The following is a 23,713-nucleotide window of genomic DNA, read 5'->3' as shown; positions in this document are numbered from 1 at the left end:
GGATAACAGGCTACATTAGACTATATATGGATAACAGGCTACATTAGACTATATATGGATAACAGGCTACATGAGACTATATATGGATAACAGGCTACATTAGACTATATATGGATAACAGGCTACATTAGACTATATATGGATAACAGGCTACATTAGACTATATATGGATAACAGGCTACTTTAGACTATATATGGATAACAGGCTACATTAGACTATATATGGATAACATGCTACATTAGACTATATATGGATAACAGGCTACTTTAGACTATATATGGATAACAGGCTACATTAGACTATATATGGATAACAGGTTACATTATACAATATTTTGACAACAGGCTACAATAAACTATGTATGGATAACATGCTATATTAGACTATGTATGGCTAACAGGATATTTTAATGTGCGTAAACATACAGTATACTTAACAGTGATGTAATGTATTCTCTAACTACCAGTTGGACAAAATGGTGGACTGTCATTCTCTAACTACTAGTTGGACAAAATGGTGGACTGTCATTCTCTAACTACCAGTTGGACAAAATGGTGGACTGTCATTCTCTAACTACTAGTTGGACAAAATGGTGGACTGTCATTCTCTAACTACTAGTTGGACAAAATGGTGGACTGTCATTCTCTAACTACCAGTTGGACAAAATGGTGGACTGTCATTCTTTAACTACTAGTTGGACAAAATGGTGGACTGTCATTCTCTAACTACTAGTTGGACAAAATGGTGGACTGTCATTCTCTACCAGTTGGACAAAATGGTGGACTGTCATTCTCTAACTACTAGTTGGACAAAATGGTGGACTGTCATTCTCTAACTACTAGTTGGACAAAATGGTGGACTGTCATTCTCTAACTACCAGTTGGACAAAATGGTGGACTGTTATTCTTATATCAGGCAATAATCTCACTGCCTGGTCTGAACTCGTTAACTGTCAGATATATTATTGTCAATCATCGACATTCCAGAATGTTCTATCTCTCAGTGTTCTGGATTGGAATGCCATCACTGACTGAATTACCCTCCACACTCCAAACATAGATGTTGCTCCTTCTGAAAGTGTCTGTGGAGTTTTTGTACCGACATGATAATAATGATGAAGATGAATGAACCACTATTGCTATACAAACTAATGTAAATGTCTTATTTGTAGTTACTGTATGTAGTGAAAGTACAAGAGGTGTGATTTTGAAAGCGTTTCACTTTCTCTCCACTGAAGATTCTGTTATAACAAGGTAAAAACAATGACAATGAAGTTCATTCTTAAAAGTCTATTTAAAAAAATGTAACAACACAGTTTACAAAAAATAAAATTTGATAAAAGCAATAAGAAACATTGCATCAAGCAGAACTCTTTCCTGGACGTTGAGGCAAAAGTCTCACAAGTTTGATGATTGTTTCAGAAACATAACATAAAAAAGATAGAATTATATACAATGCATTGGGAAAGTATTCAGACCCCTTGACTTTTTTCAAATTTTGATATGTTACAGCCTTATTCTAAAATAGATTAAATAAAAAATATACCACACTATCCCCATAATGGCAAAACAAAAACAGGTTTTTAGAAAGGTTTGCAAATGTATTAAAACTAAAAAACAGAAATACATTATTTAGATAAGTGTTCAGACCTTTTGATTTGAGACTCGAAATTGAACTCAGCTGCATCCTGTTTCTATTAATCATCCTTGAGATGTTTCTACAACTTGATTGGAGTCCATCTGTAATACATTAAATTAACTGGACATGATTTGGAAAGGCACACACCTGTCTACAAGGTCCCACAGTTTGCAGTGCATGTCAGAGCAAAAATAATGAGGTCGAAGGATTTGTCTCTAGAACTCCGAGACAGGATTGTGCTGAGGCACAGATCTGGGGAAGGGTACCAAAACATTTCTGTATTTTTTAATGTCCAAGAAAACAGTGGCCTCCATCATTCTTAAATAGAAGACGTTTGGAACCACCAAGACTCTTCCTAGAGCTGGCCGCCTGGCCAAACTGATCAATCGGGGGAGAAGGGCCTTGGTCAGCGAGGTGACCTAGAACCCAATGTTCACTCTGACAGAGCTCCAGAGTTCCTCTGTGGAGATGAGAGAGCCTTCAAGAAGGACAGCCATATCTGCAGCACTCCACCAATCAGGCCTTTATGGTAGAGTGGCCAGACAGAAGCAGAAGCCAATGGCACATGAAAACCTGCTTGGAGGTTGCCTAAAGGCAACTAAAGACTCTCAGAACATGAGAAACAAGATTATCTGGTCTGATGAAACCTGAATGCAAAGCATCGCCACTGGAGGAAACCTGGCACCATCCCTACGTTAAAGCATGGTGGTGGCAGCATCATGCTGTAGGGATATTTCTCAGCGGCAGGGACTGGGAGACTAGTCAGGATCGAGGGAAAGATGAATGGAGAAATGTACAGAGAGATCCTTGACAAAAACTAGCTCCAGAGGGCTCAGGGCCTCAGACTGGGGTGAAGGTTCAACCTTCCAATAGGACAAGGACCCTAAGCATACAGCCAAGACAAAGCAGGAGTTGCTTCGGGAGAAATCTCAATGTCCTTGAGTGGCCCAGCCAGAGCCCGGACTTGAACCTGATTGAACATCCCTGGAGAGACCTGGAAATATCTGTTCAGCGACGCTCCCCATCCAACACGACCAAGCTTGAGAGGATCTGGCGATAAGAATGGGAGAAATTCCCCAAATACAGGTGTGCCACGCTTGTAGCGTCATACCCAAGAAGACTCGAGGCTGTAATCGCTGCCAAAGGTGCTTTGAAAAGGAATGATTAAAGGGTCTGAAAACTTATGTAAATGTGATATTGCAGTTTTTTTGTATTTATACATTTGCAAAATTGTCTAAAAATATTTTTTGCTTTAGCATTATGAGTTTAGTGTGTTGATTGATGAGGAGAGAACTATTTCATCAATTTGAGCAAAAGTTAGAAACATCACAACATGTGGAAAAAGTCAAGGGGTCTGAATACTTTCCGAATGCACTGTAAGATATAAATGGAACTCAAGGTTACCTACGTCAGAAATACAATATTTTTCAACGTAAAATATATATAAAAAATGTTAAGGTCCCTTAAGGTCCATATTCATCATTGTTTCAGAGTCATAACTGACCCTAGATCAGAACTCCTACTCTACATTTGAATAGAGTCGTCCTGTGGCTCAGTTGGTACAGCATGGTGCATGGGTTCAATTCCTGCTGGGACTTCCCATACGAAAAGTGTTTTCAAACATGACTAATGACTTGGATAAAAGTGTCTACTCGATGGCATATATTATTAAATACTATTATAAACTGGGTAGTTTTGGCCCTGGATGCTGATTGGCTGAAACAGCATTTCAGAAGTCTATACTGTATATCAGACAATATACCACGGGTATGACGTAAAAAGACTTGTTTACTGTTCTATTTATGTTGTCAACCAGTTTAAAATAAGCCGTGGAACAGTATGTTGGTCATATAACACAAACCCCTGAAGTACCTTGTTGCCATTATAAACTGAAGCAATAAGGCCTGAGGAGGTGTGGTATATGGCCAATATACTACCGCTAAGGGCTGTTCTTATGCACAATGCAACGCGGAGTGCTTGGATGCACCACAAACCCTGAGGTGCCTTGTTTTAAACTGGTTACCAATGTACTTAGACCAGTAAATACAAATGTTAATACCCATGGTATACGGTCTGGTATACCACACCTGTCAGCCAATCAGCATTCAGGGCTCAAACCACCCAGTTTATAATGGTCAATATTCCACACCTCCACAGGCATTATATCACTTAGTTTAGATATACAGGTCCAGATATACAAGGTTTTTGTCAAACTTGTTCTGTTCAGGTCTTCTTCTTTCTGGGTTTGTTGTGTTCAGGTCTTCTTGATTCTGGGTTTGTTGTTTTCAGGTCTTCTTGGTTCTGGTTTCGTTGTGTTCAGGTCTTCTTGGTTCTGGGTTTGTTGTGTTCAGGTCTTCTTGGTTCTGGGTTTGTTGTGTTCAGGTCTTCTTGGTTCTGGGTTTGTTGTGTTCAGGTCTTCTTGGTTCTGGGTTTGTTGTGTTCAGGTCTTCTTGGTTCTGGGTTTGTTGTGTTCAGGTCTTCTTGGTTCAGGGTTTGTTGACTGTACTGTAGAGAACAGAGGAGTCCTCCTCAGCTGCTTGTGCTGCTGCGGGTCTGAAGAGAGAAACAAAAATGAAACAAAAATAGTGTCCCAAATGGTGTCACCCTATAGGGCTCTGTCTAAAGTAGTGCACTAAATAGGGAATAGGGTGCCATTTGGAACAGAAGAACAGTTGCTCAAAACCATCATCACATCTCTCCCTCATTATAGACATGTCATAGTAACTGTCCTGAGATGTCCATTGTTGGGTTCATAGTTTGGCTTCATAGTTTTCACTAGGGGTCAACTGTTTTGCTTATTGATGACATCTCCTACAATAAACTGCAGCATATGAATGACCTTAATGCAGAATATGCTCACCAGGTGGCAGCACTGGGGAGGTTGAATTTCAAAGCAGCGTACTGGACATCCTCATCCTCTTTCTGGGGTTGAAGCAGCTGGACGGTGGAGTACAGAGGCATTTCATGGTTTTTGGGACGAGAGAAGTGGACGCTGGCGTAGTGAACATCATCCTGGTCGTATGTGGACTCTGTCTGTGCTGCAGTAGAGGTCATGGCCATGTTTGAGATGTTGTCATACACTGGACTAGAGTCTCCCTGATGGAGAGAGAGGACAGACAACATGAGGAGTGGAAATGTTCCACAAAGAATACAGTCATCACAGTCTCCTTCTGATTCCATCAGACTCACATGTCCATCGTCTGCTGTGTCTCTTGTGACATAGGTGGGTTTGGAGGCCTTCTTCCTGTTTTGCACATTAATAATGAATAAATAAATTAATAAATTAATGAAGTTAACAACAAATCAGAGGGCTACATTTAAATAATGAACAAAATAAAAAGATACATTTAAACAAATCTGAGTGTTAAGGTGAAAGAATAATACAAATATCAGTGTTCCTTCTTCACTCACCTGAACAACATGAGTCCAGAGAGACAGAGGATGAGAACCAGAACAACCACTATGATCCCTACAGCTGCAATCAGAACTGAGGTCTGTTTCCCTATAATACAATATGGATGATATGAGTACATGGCATTATATAATAAACTAAAAATAAACTATAATACAGGACAGTAATGCAATACTTGTTAAGGGATCTTATAACCCAATGTATAGCTATAAACTAAGGTGTAATAAGCCAAAACATAATGATTAAAATTAGCTTGAAACATGTAGTTTTGTATTGAAGATGTAACTTTACCTGCTACAATGATCATCAGAGCTGTAGAGTTATTAGATGCTATTATATTCTCAGCCTCACAGTAATATTCTCCTCTGTCCTCAGAGATGATGTTAGTGATGTTGTAACTCTGTCCTGATGCCTTTGGTGAGGCTACGTTCTTCTTGTACCAGGTGTATTTGTCCACAGGTGGGTTGGCATCACTGCTGCAGGTCAGAGTCACTGAACTGCCCTCCACTATTTCACCAGAGGGACTGACTGACACTGAGGTGTTCCTTGGTCCATCTGATTTAAAAGACAGTGGATTTAGTAAGAGAACTAATTAGGTCAGTTAAACATATTCTATACATTTTCCACAAATGTACTTTTCCACACAATGACTTTTAGCTCCATCCTCTTATTGAAGATTCTCTATTCAAGTATCATGTGGAGCCAATATCTGTCACTACAATGTTAATATACCAAACTAAAGGGTTAAACCCAATGTACTTACATGTGACAGTGAGAGTCTCTTCATCAGAGGGGAGATCCTCATGTCCTTCTACAGAACAGGAGTATCTGCCTGTATCCTCACTGCTGACTGAGAACAGGATATAGACAGGAGAGGAGGTGTTGCTGTTTGGTATAGGCTGTCCATTCTTATACCAACTGTAGACTGTGATGGGGTCCAGTGTACAGTTGGTTCTACATCTCAGTGTGACTCTCTCCCCCTCTGACACAGATGTAGGATCCATCTCCAACACAACATCTAGAGTAAAAGGAACCACATCATTATTCTCCTCCTTTGTGTCTGTATAGCTGCCCTTCATAAGGTCATTACAGTCATTCATTTAATGAATTTGAAGGATTTAGTCAGGATAGTCAACTCCGGAATATTTTCCACTGTTTCCCAGGAAGTCCTGGGTTTAATAGAACCAATTTAATCAGATTAAAACACAACATTCTGATTAGCTTACATACAAAAGCACAGCTAAAATCACAGCAAAAACTGAAGCACACACGTTAAATGCATTAGCATACATACAATACCACACTCACATTACAGCTATCTAGATATGTGTCATAGATGTGAGATGAGTGACAGATTACCTGTGACAGTCAGAGAGACAGGTGAGCCATGAAACTTTCCTCCAGATGTTATGAATCTGAACCTGAACCCAGCAGAGTCACTCAATCTCAGGTCTGTGATTCTCAGGGTACAGTCACTCTCCTTATCCCCAAGGTACTCTATATGACCCTCATACCCTGGCACTGAGCTCAGATCTTCAGCCTCCATACCAGACCATTTAGTAAACCAGAAAGTTTGTTTGATCTCATGGTAACTGGGATATGTGTAAGAGCAGGATATGTCCACTGTTGACCCCTTCAAAGCACAGATCTTCTGATGGGTGTAAGTCACACTCCAACACTTCTGACCTGAAATACAAGACAATATAACACCTTTATAAAATTCTTCATTACAATATCTACTGTATACACTTATGCTGTTACGTTCCCCAGCAAGAAAACCTCAAATGTAACCAAAACAAAAGTGGGAATTAATAAAAGAGTCACTGACAAAGACAAAAATGAGACCTGTAGTGGCTTCCTTTCGTCTTTACCATAGCCACTGCCCAAGCCTGAAGCGGGGTTGTTTGGTACGCATACAGTCCACACTCAAGGTTTCCCAAACGGCCAAACATTCGATGACATCCAGGGATATGGTGCAACAAAAATGTTTATTCTTCTTATATCTAACAAATAAGTTATTCTCCAATCAACTTAAAGCAGAGAATACTTGATATGGAAAATACATATTATGACCTGTATGTATGGATGTATGTATGGATGTATGTATGGATGTATGGTCAAAAAACTATACCGCTCCCGCATCTAGCAAGGACTCCCTCTCCCGAAGGCCCAACTTCCTGCCTTTATCCTAACACACTTACCACAATACAATGAATAGGCAAGAGGGGGGGACAAAAACTGAGTTACACAAACGACAAATGAATATATCTCAAATCAGGTAAATATAAATCATAATGGTACGTACCTAATATTTCATCATTTACATTAATATTTAATATATTTACACAAATATACATGGAGCTCCATATGTTCAGTCTTTTACACAAATATGTCCAAATCGGCTCTAACATACCGGCCCCTAATTGTTGACTGCCTGAATGCACAACAATTACTTAATATTCAGACATAGAGCCAATACACAAAACATTCTATACCAGAGCACGATTACAGTTGATAGCTATATACAAATATACAAGGTGCCATATAGAAAAATAGTCCATAGATCTCAGTCTGAGTTGAAGTGTAAAGGTGTTCAACTTCCAAAAATGTCAAGAGTTTGACGTCCAAAAATGTTTGACATCAAAGAATGTAAGAGTACGACATCAACGAATCAGAGGTGCACGTGATTCTAAGATGGAGCACTGTGTGTGTGTGTGTGTGTGTGTTTCACTCAGTCGCCTCAAGGAGCAGACAGAGTTTATTGATAGGTCTCTGTAAGATATTGGTCTTAGTCTTAACCATGACGTTCCGGACAAGACCTTTGGCCCCTGGCAAGGCCTCCACCACACGCCCCATTAGCCAGGAGTTCCTTGGGGCGGTGTCGTCGACGATGACCACGAGGTCACCAGGACTGAAGTTTCTCTTAGTTTTGTTCCACTTGTTCCGCTCCTGCATAAGTGGAAGATACTCCCTGATCCATCTCTTCCAGAAGAGGTCAGTGATATATTGTACTTGCTTCCATCTCCTTCGTGTGTATAGGTCGCTTCTCTGGAATAGTCCTGGTGGCAGGACTGGCTTAGCTTTCAGATGAAGCAGATGGTTCGGAGTCAGGGGTTCTAGATCATTAGGGTCATTTGTTACAGTAGTGATTGGTCTGTCGTTCATAATCGCCTCAACTTCACACAAGGCGGTCTGCAAAGCCTCATCATCCAGTACTTGCTCTTTAAGGACTGAATAGAGGATCTTTTTCACCAGTCGGATCAACCTCTCCCATACCCCCCATGGTGGGCTCCAGAGGGAGGGTTGAATGACCATGTCACTCCTTCCTTCAGTAATTCATTTTGAATCTTGCTGTGATCCAGCTCTTTCATAGCTTCCCCTAGCTCTCTGTGTGTTCCAACAAAGTTGGTGCCATTGTCTGTTCTGATACTTGTTACTGGGCCCCTTCGACAGATGAACCTGCGCAGGGCATTGATGCAGGAATCAGTATCCAGATAACTAGCAACTTCTAGATGGACAGCTCGACTCACAAGGCAAGTAAAGATCACACCATACCGCTTCACATGAACGCGGCCTCGCTTCACCTCTATGGGGCCGAAGTAATCTATGCCCACATGGGTGAAAGGCGGCAAATCAGGTGACACCCGATCTTGTGGAAGGTCGGCCATCTTCTGCTCTCCAGCTCTAGCTTGCATCCGCCTGCAAAAGACACAGCTCTTAAGGATCTTCCTTGCTAAAGAGTTGGCACAGGGTATCCAATATCGCTGGCGAAGTCTAGAAAGCATGTGACCTCTCCCAGAGTGGCCAACCTGCTCATGGATATGGAGTAAGATCAGTCTAGAGATGTAGGAGTCTTTTGGAAGTATCATAGGATTCTTTAGTTCCGTAGGCATAGCAGCTTTGCTTAACCTTCCTCCTACTCTCAGAATGCCATTGTCAACAATTGGATCAAGCTTACAGATTGAGCCACTTCTCTTGGCACATTGTTTTCCTTTCACAACTAGTGCAATTTCTTGTTTAAAGTGCTGTCGTTGTTCAAATCGGATGATGACCTTTTCTGCTTCATCTAGGTCATCCACAGACAGACTTTCTTTTCCAAACGTCAGTTTGAACTTGTCAATTTGTTCCTTCAGTGAGTTTGTCAGACTCTGATCTGGATCAGTTTGAGAGAGAATTTTCCTTTTCTGGCTTAACTGTAGAAGACGTTTCTTCAGTTTCAGCATCCAGGCAACTGCTTTCTTCAAGCTGTTCCATGTTGAATAGTACTCAATCAGTTTGCTGGTTGGACTCTTTTCTTCCACACTTGTACTGTTTACGATTACGTCTTCCCTCACCTCTGGATCATCCGGAGGGATGGAGTTAAGCTCCTCGGGGACTTTCGGCCATTGAGTTTCTGGTTTCTCCAGGAATTCTGGTCCATTGCGCCATCTCTTTGAGTTCAGGAACATTTCAACATGTAATCCTCTTGAGGCATCATCGGCTGGGTTGTGTTTGGAGTTCAAATACCTCCACTGTTTTGCTTTCGATAGGTCACGGATCATAGCAACCCTATTAGCCACAAAGGTATGGAATCTCTTGGTATCATTACGGATGTATTTTAGCACAGACTGGCTGTCAGTCCAAAAGTTGACTCCTCAAGTTCAATCTGGAGCTCCAACCTTAACATCCTGTCCACTCGCACTGCCAATGTTGCTGCAGCAAGTTCCAGTCTGGGGATTGTCATCTGCTTGAGTGGAGTCACCCTTGATTTCCCCAGGATGAATGCAATGTGAACCTTTTCCGTACCGTTTGTGAACCTAAGGTAGCTTGCCGTGCCATAACCTTGTTCACTTGCATCACCGAAGTGATGCAGCTGTGCCGTCATGACTTGACCAAAGTTCTCAGGCTTCATACACCTGTCTATCTGGAATCTGGAGAGCTGGTCCAGCTCGGAGAGCCATCTCTGCCATGAAATAGAGTGTTCTTCAGGGATGACTTCGTCCCATCCACACTTTAGCTTGCAGAGCACTTGAAGAATTTGCTTTGCCTTTAATACAAATGGGGCGAGGAAACCTAATGGATCATAAATAGAGCTGACAGTTGAGAGAATACCTCTTCTTGTAAGGGGTCTGTTCTTGACAGTGACCCGGAAGGTAAATGCATCTCTTTCAATGTTCCATCGGATTCCAAGTGCTCTTTCAACAGGCAGCTTTTCTCTGTCCAGGTCCAATTCCTTTATCTGCTTGGCTTTGTGTTCATCAGGGATAGAAGCCAGCTCAGTGCGGCTGTTGCTGACCCACTTGGTCAATTTGAACCCACCCTGAGAGCACACAACCCTGAGGTTTTTTGTGAGGGCTATGGCTTGTTCTTCTGTGGCCACTGACTTGAGGCAGTCATCAACATAGAAGTTGGACTTGACTGTTTGGATCACCTCTTCATTGTACCTCTCACAGATGTCTTCTGCAGTCTTTTGCAGTGCAAAGTTTGCACAACTTGGAGAGGATATAGCACCGAAAAGATGAACCTTCATTCTGTACTCCTCCAATCTTTTGTTAGTATCACCGTCCGGCCACCATAGGAATCGCAGGAAGTCTAAGTAATCTTCATGGACACGTACTTGATGGAACATTCCTTCGATGTCTGCCATCATGGCAATGTGTTCTTGCCGAAATCTTAGCAAGACTCCTATAAGCGTGTTTGCCAGGTCAGGGCCTTGAAGGAGTTCACTGTTAAGAGATGTACCTTTATAGGATGATGAACAGTCAAACACTACTCGTATCGTTCCTTTGCGCTTATGGTGAACGCCATGGTGTGGTATGTACCATACCTTGCCTTTCTCTCTGAGGAGCTGTTCTTGTGGTACCTTCTCGGCGTAACCTTTTGTTATCATCTCTTCCATGAAGCCTTTGTACTCTGCAGCGTAACCTTTGTCCTTCTTGAACTTCCTGATAATATTTAGAGCCCGCTGCTTTGCCATGTCACGATTGTTTGGCAGGACTACATCTTTTTTGCGAAAGGGCAACGGTAAGTAGTAGTGATGGTCTTTGAGGGTTATGGAGCTTGATACGATCTCCATAAACCTACGATCCTCAGCTGACATCTCACTTTTCTCTTCATACCCTCTCTCAGGGAAGTCATGGTTGTACTGATTTACAAGAAGAACCCCCAGGTCGGCCATTGAGATACGATTGGCCATCACCGTAGGATACCCAGATTCTTCTGCCATGGTACAATTGTTAAGAGGACCGTTCATCACCCATCCAAAGAGGGTTTTCACTGCATACGGTCCGTTGCCTTGACTATTTATGATTTTCCAGGGTTCCATTGCCTTTGGAGCATTTACGCCAATCAGGAGTTCGACGTCGGCGTCAATTTCCTTCAACTGAACCTCTTTCAGGTATGGCCACCTTTTGAGATCTTTCTGAGTGGGAATATTTTCTCTTGTCACTGGGATCTTATTTTGGGTGTAGACCTTTGGTAATGCAAGAAATGTGTCACCTTCCACATTGCCAATCTCTAATCCAGATATCTCAAAGCTCTTGGTAGGACTCTCCTGCCCCATTGTGCGTAGCAGAATTTCAGTCTCACTGCCTTTAGCTTGCAACTGCCTCATGAGTCTCTCCGTACAAAATGTTGCTGAGCTACCAGAATCGAGAAATGCATAGGTTAACGTAGACCTGCTTCCATTTGCCATCTTTACTTGAACTGGCACAATCGCAAGTGCACAATCTGTACCGGCCCCGGTATCTTCACCAGCTTCCAGTGAAACAAGAGCACTGCTGACAGTCTCCTCCCACTTTACTGCTACACCCCTCGTATCGGCCTTCAGAGATCTAAATCTCTCTCTTCCTTCAATGTGCAGGATCGTGGGGTGCTTTCTTTGACATTTCTGACAGGTCATCCTTCTTTTACATTCTTTGCTTAAGTGTCCTCTCATCAAACAGCCAAAACAAAGGCCTTTTGATCTCAGAAACTCAACCTTGGCTTCGTGTGGCTGTGCCTTCACCTGTTGGCAGTCGACCAGGAAATGCTCACCAGCGCAAAATACACATGAGATACTGGGAGAATCAGAAGGGTAGGTGCCTGGTTTCTTGACTTTGAATGTTTGTTCTTTTAGAGGTTTTTCAGGGTCACAATCTGCCACTACAGCTACTGCAGTGGCAAAGCTGCTTCCCCTACTCTTGGACTTGAACTGCTGCTTAAAGTCAGCTTCTGTTTTGGTTTTAAAAACCTCTTGTTGATCAGGGGATCTTGGATATCTCCGTACAAAGGATCCTGCAGTATTTTGGCCTGTTTTTCCATGAACGTCACAAGGTCACTGAACTGGGCCCTCAGGTGGCTTCTCTCTAAAATATCACATGCCGTAGACCTCCATTTTTCCCTTAGTTTGTAGGGAAGTTTTAACATGATCAACTTTATGTTGGAGGGAAGATTAAGCTCTTCCATGTTCTGTAAGTCTTGCATAGCGTTACAGCATCCTCTAAGATAGAGTGCATAGCCACCCAGTCCCTTTCCATCATCCGGTTTGATGTTTGTCCAGTTCCAAGCTTTTTCCATGTAAGCAGTGGTGACTTTGATTTCATTGCCAAAGTGTTCCTTTAACAACCTCTTAGCCTCTGCATAGCCTCTTCTGGCTTCCATATGCAGACAACTACGGACCAGATCCTTGGGCTGACCAGAGGTGTACTGTTCCAGGTAATAGAGCCTATCCTGGTGACTGCTTGTCCTATCTTCTATACCATGCTCAAATGCACGCATAAATGGCCTAAAGTTTAGAGGATCACCGTCAAACATAGGTATCTCCCTAACAGGGAGTGTGGCCTGTTTGTGCTGTAGTACAAGGAGGTCAGCAATTTCATTCTGCCTTTGCATGACAGTAGAGAGGTTATCATGGCTGATACCCGCAGTGTTGATTCCGTGTTGATTGCTAGACCTTGATGTTGGCTGCTGAGGGGTGTGGTTTATGGCTGTTTTCTGAATAGGTTTTGATGGCTTTGTGGTCGGTTGTAAAACTCTTTGTAGCGGGGTCTTTGGAACTGCACCTAATGCAGCAAACTCAACAGGTGATGGTTCAGGTTCCTTATAGACCTCGGGTTCCTGGTTCTCAAAATAAGAGTTCATTCCATCTTCTTGGCTTAGAAAATGGGCTGCCACAACATGGGATTGAGAAGTTGAGTCACTCTCCAGGACCTTCAGTTTGGCATTATATGCTGCTATGTCCGTTTCCAGTGCCATTTTTTCCATCCTAATATTCAGTTGAGCTTTCTCCAGTTCCAATGCATGCTTGTCCTGTAATGATGCTTGGCGAGCTAGTAGAGCTGCTCGTTCTGCCTCAGCTTTTAGGCGTGCGGAGGACACTGAGGAAGCAGTCTTAGAATATTTTGTTTTACTTGATGTTTTTGACACATTGGAAATGCTGTCATGTGGTTCAATGAGCGTTTGTGGCTCGATTTCAGCTTTTTCCATATTTCCACCTCTTTCAGGAAATGTTCATAAGTTCTCATTCTTGGTTGATAATAGTTAATGCTCTCCTGTTCATGTTCCTCCTCTGTGACCAGCTCTAGCACAGAATCATGAGCATTCTTAAAGTCATTGAGAACAGCATGAAATGCTTCAAGACTCTCCTCCACAGTTTCAATGTTTCCTCCATCAACAAGAAGGGCTTTTATTTCATTCATTTTACGTGTACACACTCCAAGTTTGCCTCTCCGGGCTGCATAGAGTGAATTTAGATGCTCCTCTGCCCTCTCCAGTGGAGTCTTATTTGGGATTTCATCCTCCATCATTCACTTTTAGTAAACTCAATTTACAATGACACAGTTGTTGGTTTTTGATTGTTAAACGTAATGCCCCTTTAGACCTCCTTTAATGCTTTAAAACAGTCCTCCATTTCAGCATATTGACCCATTTTGAATTGCACATGTGCAAGTTCGGCATTTTATATGCGTTTTAAACATTTCATCCCATTATCAGTTGTCCCTTTAATGAAGTTTAAACACACAGTTGGCTTTAGATCCTTAGATTGCATTCGTTGCATTGCATTTACACATGAGGCCAAATATTAGACATAAGATTAACCTACATTGTGCGTAGGATCTCAGTGTTACCCAAACTTAAACTTCTTAATTGTTTTCACAACGCTGTGTTTTGAATTCCATTCCCAAGTTGATCAAACATTCCAATTAAAAGCACGTTTGCGCTTCCATAATATGCATGATCAAACGATCGCATTGAACAGGGCAGCTCATTCATTCGCAGTGGTTACTCACGGCTGGCGAATTCTAGGAGTTCAAATCCTTCCAAGCGAGCTGTCCTTGCGATCCGAATGCAATTACAAATACAACAATATCCAGCGTGTGTCGAACCGGAGATTTCCTTCCGATAGTAATCCTTCACGGAGTTTTTTGACTTGATTGTAGTGGCTTCCTTTCGTCTTTACCATAGCCACTGCCCAAGCCTGAAGCGGGGTTGTTTGGTACGCATACAGTCCACACTCAAGGTTTCCCAAACGGCCAAACATTCGATGACATCCAGGGATATGGTGCAACAAAAATGTTTATTCTTCTTATATCTAACAAATAAGTTATTCTCCAATCAACTTAAAGCAGAGAATACTTGATATGGAAAATACATATTATGACCTGTATGTATGGATGTATGTATGGATGTATGGTCAAAAAACTATACCGCTCCCGCATCTAGCAAGGACTCCCTCTCCCGAAGGCCCAACTTCCTGCCTTTATCCTAACACACTTACCACAATACAATGAATAGGCAAGAGGGGGGGACAAAAACTGAGTTACACAAACGACAAATGAATATATCTCAAATCAGGTAAATATAAATCATAATGGTACGTACCTAATATTTCATCATTTACATTAATATTTAATATATTTACACAAATATACATGGAGCTCCATATGTTCAGTCTTTTACACAAATATGTCCAAATCGGCTCTAACAAGACCAGTGGGCTCTGAAAGACACTCATGGGGGAGTCCATTGAAAATGTACTATCAACAACAACTAGAACAAAAAGACATGAGCTTCCACAACATTTACCCAAGAAGAGGCAAACAAAATAAAACCCCACAGTTGTAACACATTCTGACTAACGAGTGACACCAATCAGGGCACCTCACCTCCAAGTATCAATGAAAAAAACTAAACAACAATGTTTAAATCATATGCTGTGAAAGTAACCAGGAAGTGACTATCAGCTTTGTAGTTTTTAAACTTTAGTAGTTATTTTTCATGGGTCTTCAGTGCTCAAAAAAAGTAGTGCAATGGTGTACAGGCTCAACAACGTAATGAAAGGTATTTGGTAGAAGTAAATTCATCCATTGACTGCATTTTCATGAATTTGATTTTATATCTTGAAGCCCATTCAACACTGCGTGGCAAAGCATACAGAACTAAAGCAGAAGTGGACGTCACATTCACAGCAAATTCAATAATGATCGTCTGACAACCTGAAACAAATGTTGTATGTAAAAGTCCACACTTACACACTGCAGGAGAGTGGAGATCCTCATGGCCTTTTACAGCACAGGAGTAACTGTCTGCATCACTAAAGGAGTCTGAGTACTGTCTGGAGGTGTCCTCCTTTACTTTGAGTCCGTTCTTGTACCAGATGTAGGTGGGGTTGTCAGTCAGAGTACAGGTGGTGCTACAGGTCAGTGTCGTCCAATACTCCCCTCTTGTTCCCCCAGTCACCTTTAGATCTGTAGTTATGAAACAACAATGGAGAACATCTGTCAGTCAGCACCATTCCAAGTTCTCATTGAAAATGTAATACATCATTAGAAGTGGTAACTGTTCTATTTATGTCAGATTACAGAACCTGTGACAGAGAGAGTGACAACTGAGCCAGATGTCCTTGAGCCTGTTGAAAATGAGAAGTAATATGATGCTGAATCCTCCTCTCTCAGGTCTGTGATTCTCAGGGTGCAGTCATTCTCCTTATTCCCACGGTACTCTATACGATCCTCATATTTAACTGGGATGTGAGTCCAGGTCAAACTCTTCCTTTTATACCATGTGGTTGCTGTGACTGTATGACCTCTGGGATATGTGTAAGAGCAGGATAGATCCACTGTTGACCCCTTCAAGGTACAGAAACGTTTCTTGGTGTAGGTCACAATCCTGCTATTCTGACCCAGAATCACTGAAACAAGGTCACACAACAAAAGGGAATCAGAATGAAGTCAAGGTCTTTTGGCTCACACTGACAGTAAGGTTTGTCCACACTTTGTTGCCATAGTTGCTGAGTTGAGTGTGGATGGAAACCACATATAAGGGTCACTCAGTGAGGTGTGAAAGATAACTATTTAAAAGTGAAGTGGAGACTCCTAACAGAACACACCAGAACAACATTATGATTCTTATCCTTTTAGAAATGTCTAGATTGATAAACAGGGCAACTAAAACATAAGAATGAGACCATACCTGCTACAGACCAGAGAAAGACCACCAGCACACTTCCTGCTGTTCTCAAGGCCATTGTTGCATCTCCCACCCTGCAGTCTTAGAAACATAAACAACAACTCACTCTATAGCTGGTGAATAACTCCACCTGATACATTGAAGTAGAAACTGTAAATGGGGTACAGGGCCTCATTACTGAAAATGAACCAGGCTCATATTGTGTTCTGTTGTATTGTGCTATATGATTGTCTATGTGAATACTGTCTGTATGTAATGTGTGTGACGAGTTGCATGTCTGTCTACATCTGTCTATTTAACCTGACATGATGTATGATGCAAAAATAATTTCCTAATGTATACAACAGTCAACATCATTATAAACAACAACAATCACTAATTGTACTGTAAACACATATTTCTGACCACAATGTTCAATGATAGGAGCTACCTCCAAGCTGTGAGGCTAAACAGCAAGTGACTCACAAACATGCACACCCACACACACCCCCAAACACACACCCACAGACACACACACACACACACACACACACACACACACACACACACACACACACACACACACACACACACACACACACACACACACACACACACACACACACACAGACAGACACACAGACACACACACACACAGACACACACAGACACACAGACACACACACAGACAGACAGACAGACAGACAGACAGCCCAGCCTTCGCTTTGGCAAATTTGGTAAATGTTGCTTGTTGTCCTGCTATTTCCTGAGTACTTTATTATTTTATGACATTTCAGTAGTTCTATGCATGTGTGCTGTTGGTGAGACTACTGGTCTCAGCTCACTGGCTATCAGGTCAACAAGGCCGTCATGTCTAGCAATGTACAAATCCCCCCCCACACACACACACACACACACTGCAGTATTACAATGTTTGTCTGCATGTCTTTTTTACCCTGGTTAATCATCTCATCCCTCTGTAGATCAACACTCCTACACTGAGACACTTTATGAATACTGACCCTGACGTAACAACCAAAACAGAGCTCAAAACATAACAAGGAGTAAAATGATACATTACCTTCAAGTATATGACTTATGTATATATTACTAAAAACAAAGAACCAAAAAACTGTATTTCAAGATATTGTCAAGAGTACTTACAGAGTGAAGTGAAGGGGAGAGGTCTTGTACAGTGAGTTAACTTACTGGTTTTGAGTGGGAACTGCTAGTAAGTGTCAGTTCTGTGGTTGATACATATTTATGTAGTCAGAACACAAGTAGCTGATACAGAACTGTCCTTTCCTTCCTCTTTAAGACATTAACATGCATGACAACCAGAACAGCATGCCAGAGAACGGAGGTTAGTGTATTAAAATGGGCCCTACATTTCTATAATGGACAAAATGTTCCCCAAATCCACTTTTATTTGAATACAGAACCATGTGATTTAGATGCACTATTGTAAAGTGGCTGTTCCACTGGATGTCAGAAGGTGAATTCACCAATTTGTAAGTCGCTCTGGATAAGAGCGTCTGCTAAATGACTTAAATGTAAATGTAAATGTTAACAATATGTTGACTGTTCTATATGGAATGTTTATAATATCTTAGAATGTGTTGTCTTGTCCCTCTGAGTTCTACTTGGAACAGGTCAAAGTTCCATTTACATTTGGACAGTTCCATGATGTCATTCATACTGTTCTACAAACACATTCAGTTTACACTCCTCATCAGCCGCATCAACGTGGTACTGAAGGTACCAATGTTCTGGACTAGAGCTCCTCCTACTGGCATCTCCACATTACTGCACCATCCTAATAATAATGTCCTCAATAATGTTGGGCTAATAACAACATTACAAACTGACAATACATCAGATAAAATGGTGAAACACAACACTGTCTACTTGACAAAGTCACATTTAATCACACAAACACTGATGTCTGTAGTACAACATGCCACTACCATATTATGTTACACTGTTGACCCTTGTGTACAGTACTGGTAGTAGCATTAGTTAGCAGAGGAATCAGTATCATCATCACCATAGTCTGCTGTATTGACTGCTGCTGTCCATATACTGTATAGTCTAATGTAGCATGTTATCCATATATAGTCTAATGTAGCCTGTTATCCATATGTAGTCTAATGTAGCCTGTTATCCATATATATTCTAATGTAGCCTGTTATCCATATATAGTCTAATGTAGCCTGTTATCCATATATAGTCTAATGTAGCCTGTTATCCATATATAGTCTAATGCAGCCTGTTATCCTTATATAGTCTAATGTAGCCTGTTATCCATATATAGTCTAATGTAGCATGTTATCCATATATAGTCTAATGTAGCCTGTTATCCATATATAGTCTAATGTAGCCTGTTATCCATATATAGTTTCATGTTGTGGTGAAATCCTGCACAGATCCTTCACTGTGCGCTGCCACTTTAAGAGCACATCAGCAGTCAGGAAGGAGGAAGTAAAGCTCTTCTGGCTCTCTGTGTGGAGCTGTTGGTTGGACCACAGTGTGTGCAACTCTGCAGAAGTCCTGTTTATTTTCAGCGTGCTTAGTTGTAAAGTGTTAAGTTGATCGCCGGTGTTACCTCTCTAGGTCGTGGTTTTAAAATGCTTGTTTTTCCTGACGTTGAAGTTAGGTTCACTTTAGGTTCTTAACAGACAAACAAACTGTATGTAGGTCTACATTATTTATATCTAGGTTAACAGACAAACTGTATGTAGGTCTACATTATGTATGTCTAGATTAACAGACAAACAAACTGTATGTTGGTCTACATTATGTATATCTAGGTTAACAGACAACAAACTGTATGTAGCCTACATAATGTATGTCTAGGTTAACAGACAAACTGTATGAAGGTCTACATTATGTATGTCTAGGCTAACAGACAAACAAACTGTATGTAGGTCTACATTATATATGTCTAGGTTAACACACAAACAAACTGTATGGAGGTCTACATTATGTATATCTAGGTTAACATACAAACTGTATGTTGGTCTACATTATGTATGTCTAGGTTAACAGACAAACTGTATGTTTTTCAACATTATGTATGCCTAGGCTAACAGACAAACAAACTGTATGTAGGTCTACATTATGTATGTCTAGGTTAACAGACAAACTGTATGTTGGTCTACATTATGTATGTCTAGGTTAACAGACAAACTGTATGTTTTTCAACATTATGTATGCCTAGGCTAACAGACAAACAAACTGTATGTAGGTCTACATTATGCATGTCTAGGTTAACAGACAAACTGTATGTTGGTCTACATTATGTATGCCTAGGCTAACAGACAAACAAACTGTATGTAGGTCTACATTATGTATGTCTAGGTTAACAGACAAACAAACTGCATGAAGGTCTACCTTATGTATGCCTAGGTTAACAGACAAACAAACTGTATGTTGGTCTACATTATGTATGTCTAGGCTAACAGACAAACAAACTGTATTTAGGTCTACATTATGTATGTCTAGGCTAACAGACAAACAAACTGTATTTAGGTCTACATTATGTATATTATCTAGGTTAACAGACAAACAAAACAGCAATATAAAAACATTGTCATATCAGAAGTTTGAGGACTAGAAACCAATAATAATGAAAAGATAGACATCATCAAGCGTACTTACAGCGTGAGGAGAGAGAGGGGAGGTGAGCTCACTGTCCAAACAGAGAATGAAACAGAATGGTGTGAGTTCTGTGGTTGACAGCAACTAGATGTACTGAGGGGCTGAAAGGTGCTGCAGAGCTGGCTTCCTGTCTTCATGATGCCTCTTCCTGGCAACCAACACGCCAGTGAAGGGCTTTAAGAACGGTGTGGACATCTTCATGAGGAGAGAGAGGGACTTTACAAGAAATGTCTGTCTGATATGTCATAGGCTACTTGTATTTCTTCATTGGTGGCTCCAATATGGATGGTGGATAGATGGGTCCCTCCTGAGAGGATTGAGAAACACTAGTTCTGGTGGGGTGCTGTTCATTCCCCAAACATGTTGCTGAAACTGTTTTTGGGTTTTAGAACACCACTTTCTGCAAAATTACATTATATTAATAATGATACTACATCTGATTTGTTTAAACTGTATTTTATTATGAATGAATACAAGTGATTGTCATAATAAAACAGTAAGTCATTTGTTCACTCAGCTCCCCCACATGCTGAGAGGATACAGACAAACACCTATCCAGGCATTGTGAGATCTGGCAGGCGACTGTAATATAGTCTGCCTGGAACAGGCCCTATATTCATTTGCAATTGATTTCAAAATCAGCTCAGGCTGAGGAAGCAGGGAAAGGGAATCAGAGGAGCCCTCCTCTTCACTTTGATTGACACTTCACACACTCATACTGTATGTCCAGTGTTCTGTCTGTGCTGTGTGTCAGAGGACTATAAAAGTGGTCCCCCCCCAACACCCCCATTCTGTCCAAGCTTCCTGTTCCCTTTTAAGGTAGGTACACGGTCCCTATTCCTCTACCTCAATCTTCATATTCATTATTCTGTTCTTCCTCTTCCTCCTCTTCTTCTTCCCTCTGTTATATCCGGACAATGCGAGGTGTTCAGGGTGGTCAGTGGGTCAGGGTGGTCAGGGTAGTCTCGGTGGTCAGGGTAGTCTCGGTGGTCAGGGTCGTCAGGGTAGTACGGGTGTTCAGGGTGGTCAGGGTGGTCAGGGTAGTCTGGGTGTTCAGGGTGGTCAGGGTGGTCTGGGTGGTCAGGGTAGTCTGGGTGGTCAGGGTGGTCAGGGTTGTCAGGGTGTTCAGGGTTGCCATGGTTTCCTGTCTCTTCCTCTATGGTCAGACTTGTGTTTGATGCAGCATTTGTCACCATACAGGCAGCCAGTGGTCCTCCAGAAGAAACACTCATCACCATTGATGGGAGCCATCCTCCTGGTCCTGGGAAAGACAAACAAACAGTATGAAAACACAGGCACCTCCACGCAAGTGCTCCCATCCCCACCTTCTGTCAGTTATCTGTAATTTTTTTACAATTCATGGCACATAGATTAATAACAATTTTGAATACAACATTATAAATGCTATAGTTGATGTTTTGACAGATAGTCGGATGTCCTTACCCTGTGGCGGTATACTTGGAGGCTGAGGAGGTGTTGAGGACTCGGTTGGAGGTTGGTCCTCTGAGGAGAGGACCAAGCGGTCTGGGTAACAAATCACCAGTCTGGTGCTCTCCAGCTCCACCACCTGGACAGTAGGCCAAACAGCATCCACTGTCAAAATACAGTGCCTTGCGAAAGTATTCGGCCCCCTTGAACTTTGCGACCTTTTGCCACATTTCAGGCTTCAAACATAAAGATATAAAACTGTATTTTTTGTGAAGAATCAACAACAAGTGGGACACAATCATGAAGTGGAACAACATTTATTGGATATTTCAAACTTTTTTAACAAATCAAAAACTGAAAAATTGGGCGTGCAAAATTATTAGTTAGCCTAGTCCCAATAGTACAATGGAACCAATGGCATATTCCCAATTGTGCAATGGAACCAATAGCCTAGCCCCAATAGTGCAATGGAACCAATAGCATTGTCACAATAGTACAAAGGAACCAATAGCATATTCCCAAAAGTACAATCTCCTTTTGTTCAAGCTAAATAATTGAAAGCACATCTCACATAGTTAAATGCATTTGACAGCATTATGTTTCATCCCACCACTCACCTGGAGCCTCTCCAAGGCGAGAGCAGCCATGTTGCTATTCTTGATGTTCACAAAGCCACATCATCTCTCATGTAGAACTCTGATACTCTCTATCTCACCACACATATAACCACAACTAGGGAGAGACTAAACATTGAGAGTATTATAGTTCTACATTATATTTCTATGTTATTTACTGTAGATGAGGGGAGATAAAATTAGAACTCTGATACTCTCTCCCTACACCTACAGTACAGAATGTATAATTAGAATGTAGAACTCTGATACGATCTTCCCTCACCTACAGTACAGCACATAGAATTATAATGTAGAACTGTGATGCTCTCTGTGTTCTGTACTGTAGGTGAGGGGCGATAGAATTAGAATGTAGAACTGTGATGCTCTCTATGTTCTGTACTGTAGGTGAGGGGAGATCGAATTAGAATGTGGAACTCTGATACTCTCTATGTTCTGTACTGTAGCTGAGGGGAGATATAATTAGAATGTGGAACTCTGTTACTCTCTATGTTCTGTACTGTAGCTGAGGGGAGATACAATTAGAATGTAGAACTCTGTTACTCTCTATGTTCTGTACTGTAGGCGAGGGGAGATATAATTAGAATGTGGAACTCTGATACTCTCTATGTTCTGTACTGTAGCTGAGGGGAGATACAATTAGAATGTGGAACTCTGATACTCTCTATGTTCTGTACTGTAGCTGAGGGGAGATATAATTAGAATGTGGAACTCTGATACTCTCTATGTTCTGTACTGTAGCTGAGGGGAGATACAATTAGAATGTGGAACTCTGATACTCTCTATGTTCTGTACTGTAGCTGAGGGGAGATACAATTAGAATGTGGAACTCTGAAAGTCCTGTAAGTCTCTGGATAAGAGTGTCTGTTGACTAACATGTAGTTAGAGATGCAGATACAGAACTAAAACAGATGGGGCATGATGGTCATACGTTTTGAAAAGGTCCAATATGTGTTTCTCAGTGAGGTCCATGGTGACGTTCCCCACCCAGAGACAGGGACAGGGGGACCAGAGGAGGAGAGGAAGGGAGGGGACCATGGTCAGAATAAATCCATTACAGCAACCTTACAACAACCCAACATTATGAATGTGACCTAAATGGCACCCTATCCCCTACACAGTCCACTATGTTTGACCGTGACCTTGAGGCTCGGGTAGAAAATAGTGCACTGTGTAGGAATAGGGTGCTATTTTGGACAGTCTATAGAACCCATAGCTGTAGGTATATACACTCACATTAAAGTATGTATAATTTAGATGTGGAATAACCAAACAACAGACTGGGTGTGATTTCAGTGAACGGAGCTGGTCTGTAATGATGAGATAACCTTGTCTTAGACCTGGAGATTCATGTTAGCTAACAGGAGCTAATGTCTACACTTTAGCTCAGTGGGCTAGCATGGTCTAGAATCACAGTACAACCCAGGTATGATAGCCAGAGTTAAAAATACACACCCAGTAGAGTCATGAGGGGAGGAGAGGTCCATCACTGGAGTCCTGAGGGGAGGAGAGGTCCACCACTGGAGTCCTGAGGGA

General features: G+C 41.6%; 1 protein-coding gene and 1 long non-coding RNA gene across 4 annotated transcripts; both read right to left on the bottom strand.

Annotated features, from left to right (window-relative positions):
* Nucleotides 1-1,275: 1,275 nt before the first annotated feature.
* On the bottom strand, nucleotides 1,276-15,105 carry LOC135531230 (B-cell receptor CD22-like). 3 transcript variants are annotated; one of them, XM_064959356.1, is made up of 8 exons: nucleotides 14,300-15,105; nucleotides 6,411-6,737; nucleotides 5,815-6,069; nucleotides 5,343-5,606; nucleotides 5,051-5,141; nucleotides 4,829-4,883; nucleotides 4,500-4,735; nucleotides 1,276-4,192 (listed from the first exon to the last, which is right to left on the bottom strand). In XM_064959356.1, coding segments are annotated over exons 2-8 (1,089 nt in total). In that variant the 5' UTR covers nucleotides 6,598-6,737; nucleotides 14,300-15,105; the 3' UTR covers nucleotides 1,276-4,191. The 3 variants fall into 3 exon arrangements, with proteins under 3 accessions (XP_064815428.1, XP_064815427.1, XP_064815429.1); XM_064959355.1 differs by lacking the exon at nucleotides 14,300-15,105 and adding an exon at nucleotides 6,897-8,326; XM_064959357.1 differs by lacking the exon at nucleotides 14,300-15,105 and adding an exon at nucleotides 6,923-8,326.
* A 412-nt stretch (nucleotides 15,106-15,517) lies between these two features.
* LOC135531226 (uncharacterized) lies at nucleotides 15,518-20,241 on the bottom strand. The gene is made up of 4 exons (XR_010453978.1): nucleotides 20,118-20,241; nucleotides 16,482-16,559; nucleotides 15,877-16,200; nucleotides 15,518-15,757 (listed from the first exon to the last, which is right to left on the bottom strand). It is a non-coding gene; the product is annotated as an uncharacterized LOC135531226 (long non-coding RNA).
* Between the last annotated feature and the right edge of the window lie 3,472 nt (nucleotides 20,242-23,713).

Source organism: Oncorhynchus masou, unplaced genomic scaffold (assembly GCF_036934945.1).
Source record: "Oncorhynchus masou masou isolate Uvic2021 unplaced genomic scaffold, UVic_Omas_1.1 unplaced_scaffold_1560, whole genome shotgun sequence".
NCBI classification, from domain to species: domain Eukaryota; kingdom Metazoa; phylum Chordata; class Actinopteri; order Salmoniformes; family Salmonidae; genus Oncorhynchus; species Oncorhynchus masou.
Note: the sequence above shows the minus strand (reverse complement) of the source record. Positions and strands in the feature narration are given on the sequence as shown.

Coding starts and splice junctions, on each gene's coding strand:
- LOC135531230 (XM_064959356.1), bottom strand. CDS start 6,597: ATGGAGGCTGAAGATCTGAGCTCAGTGCCAGGGTATGAGGGTCATATA. Junction 6,070..6,410: donor TGTCTCTCTGACTGTCACAG/GTAATCTGTCAC, acceptor CTTTTACTCTAG/ATGTTGTGTTGGAGATGGAT. Junction 5,607..5,814: donor AGAGACTCTCACTGTCACAT/GTAAGTACATTG, acceptor CTTTTAAATCAG/ATGGACCAAGGAACACCTCA.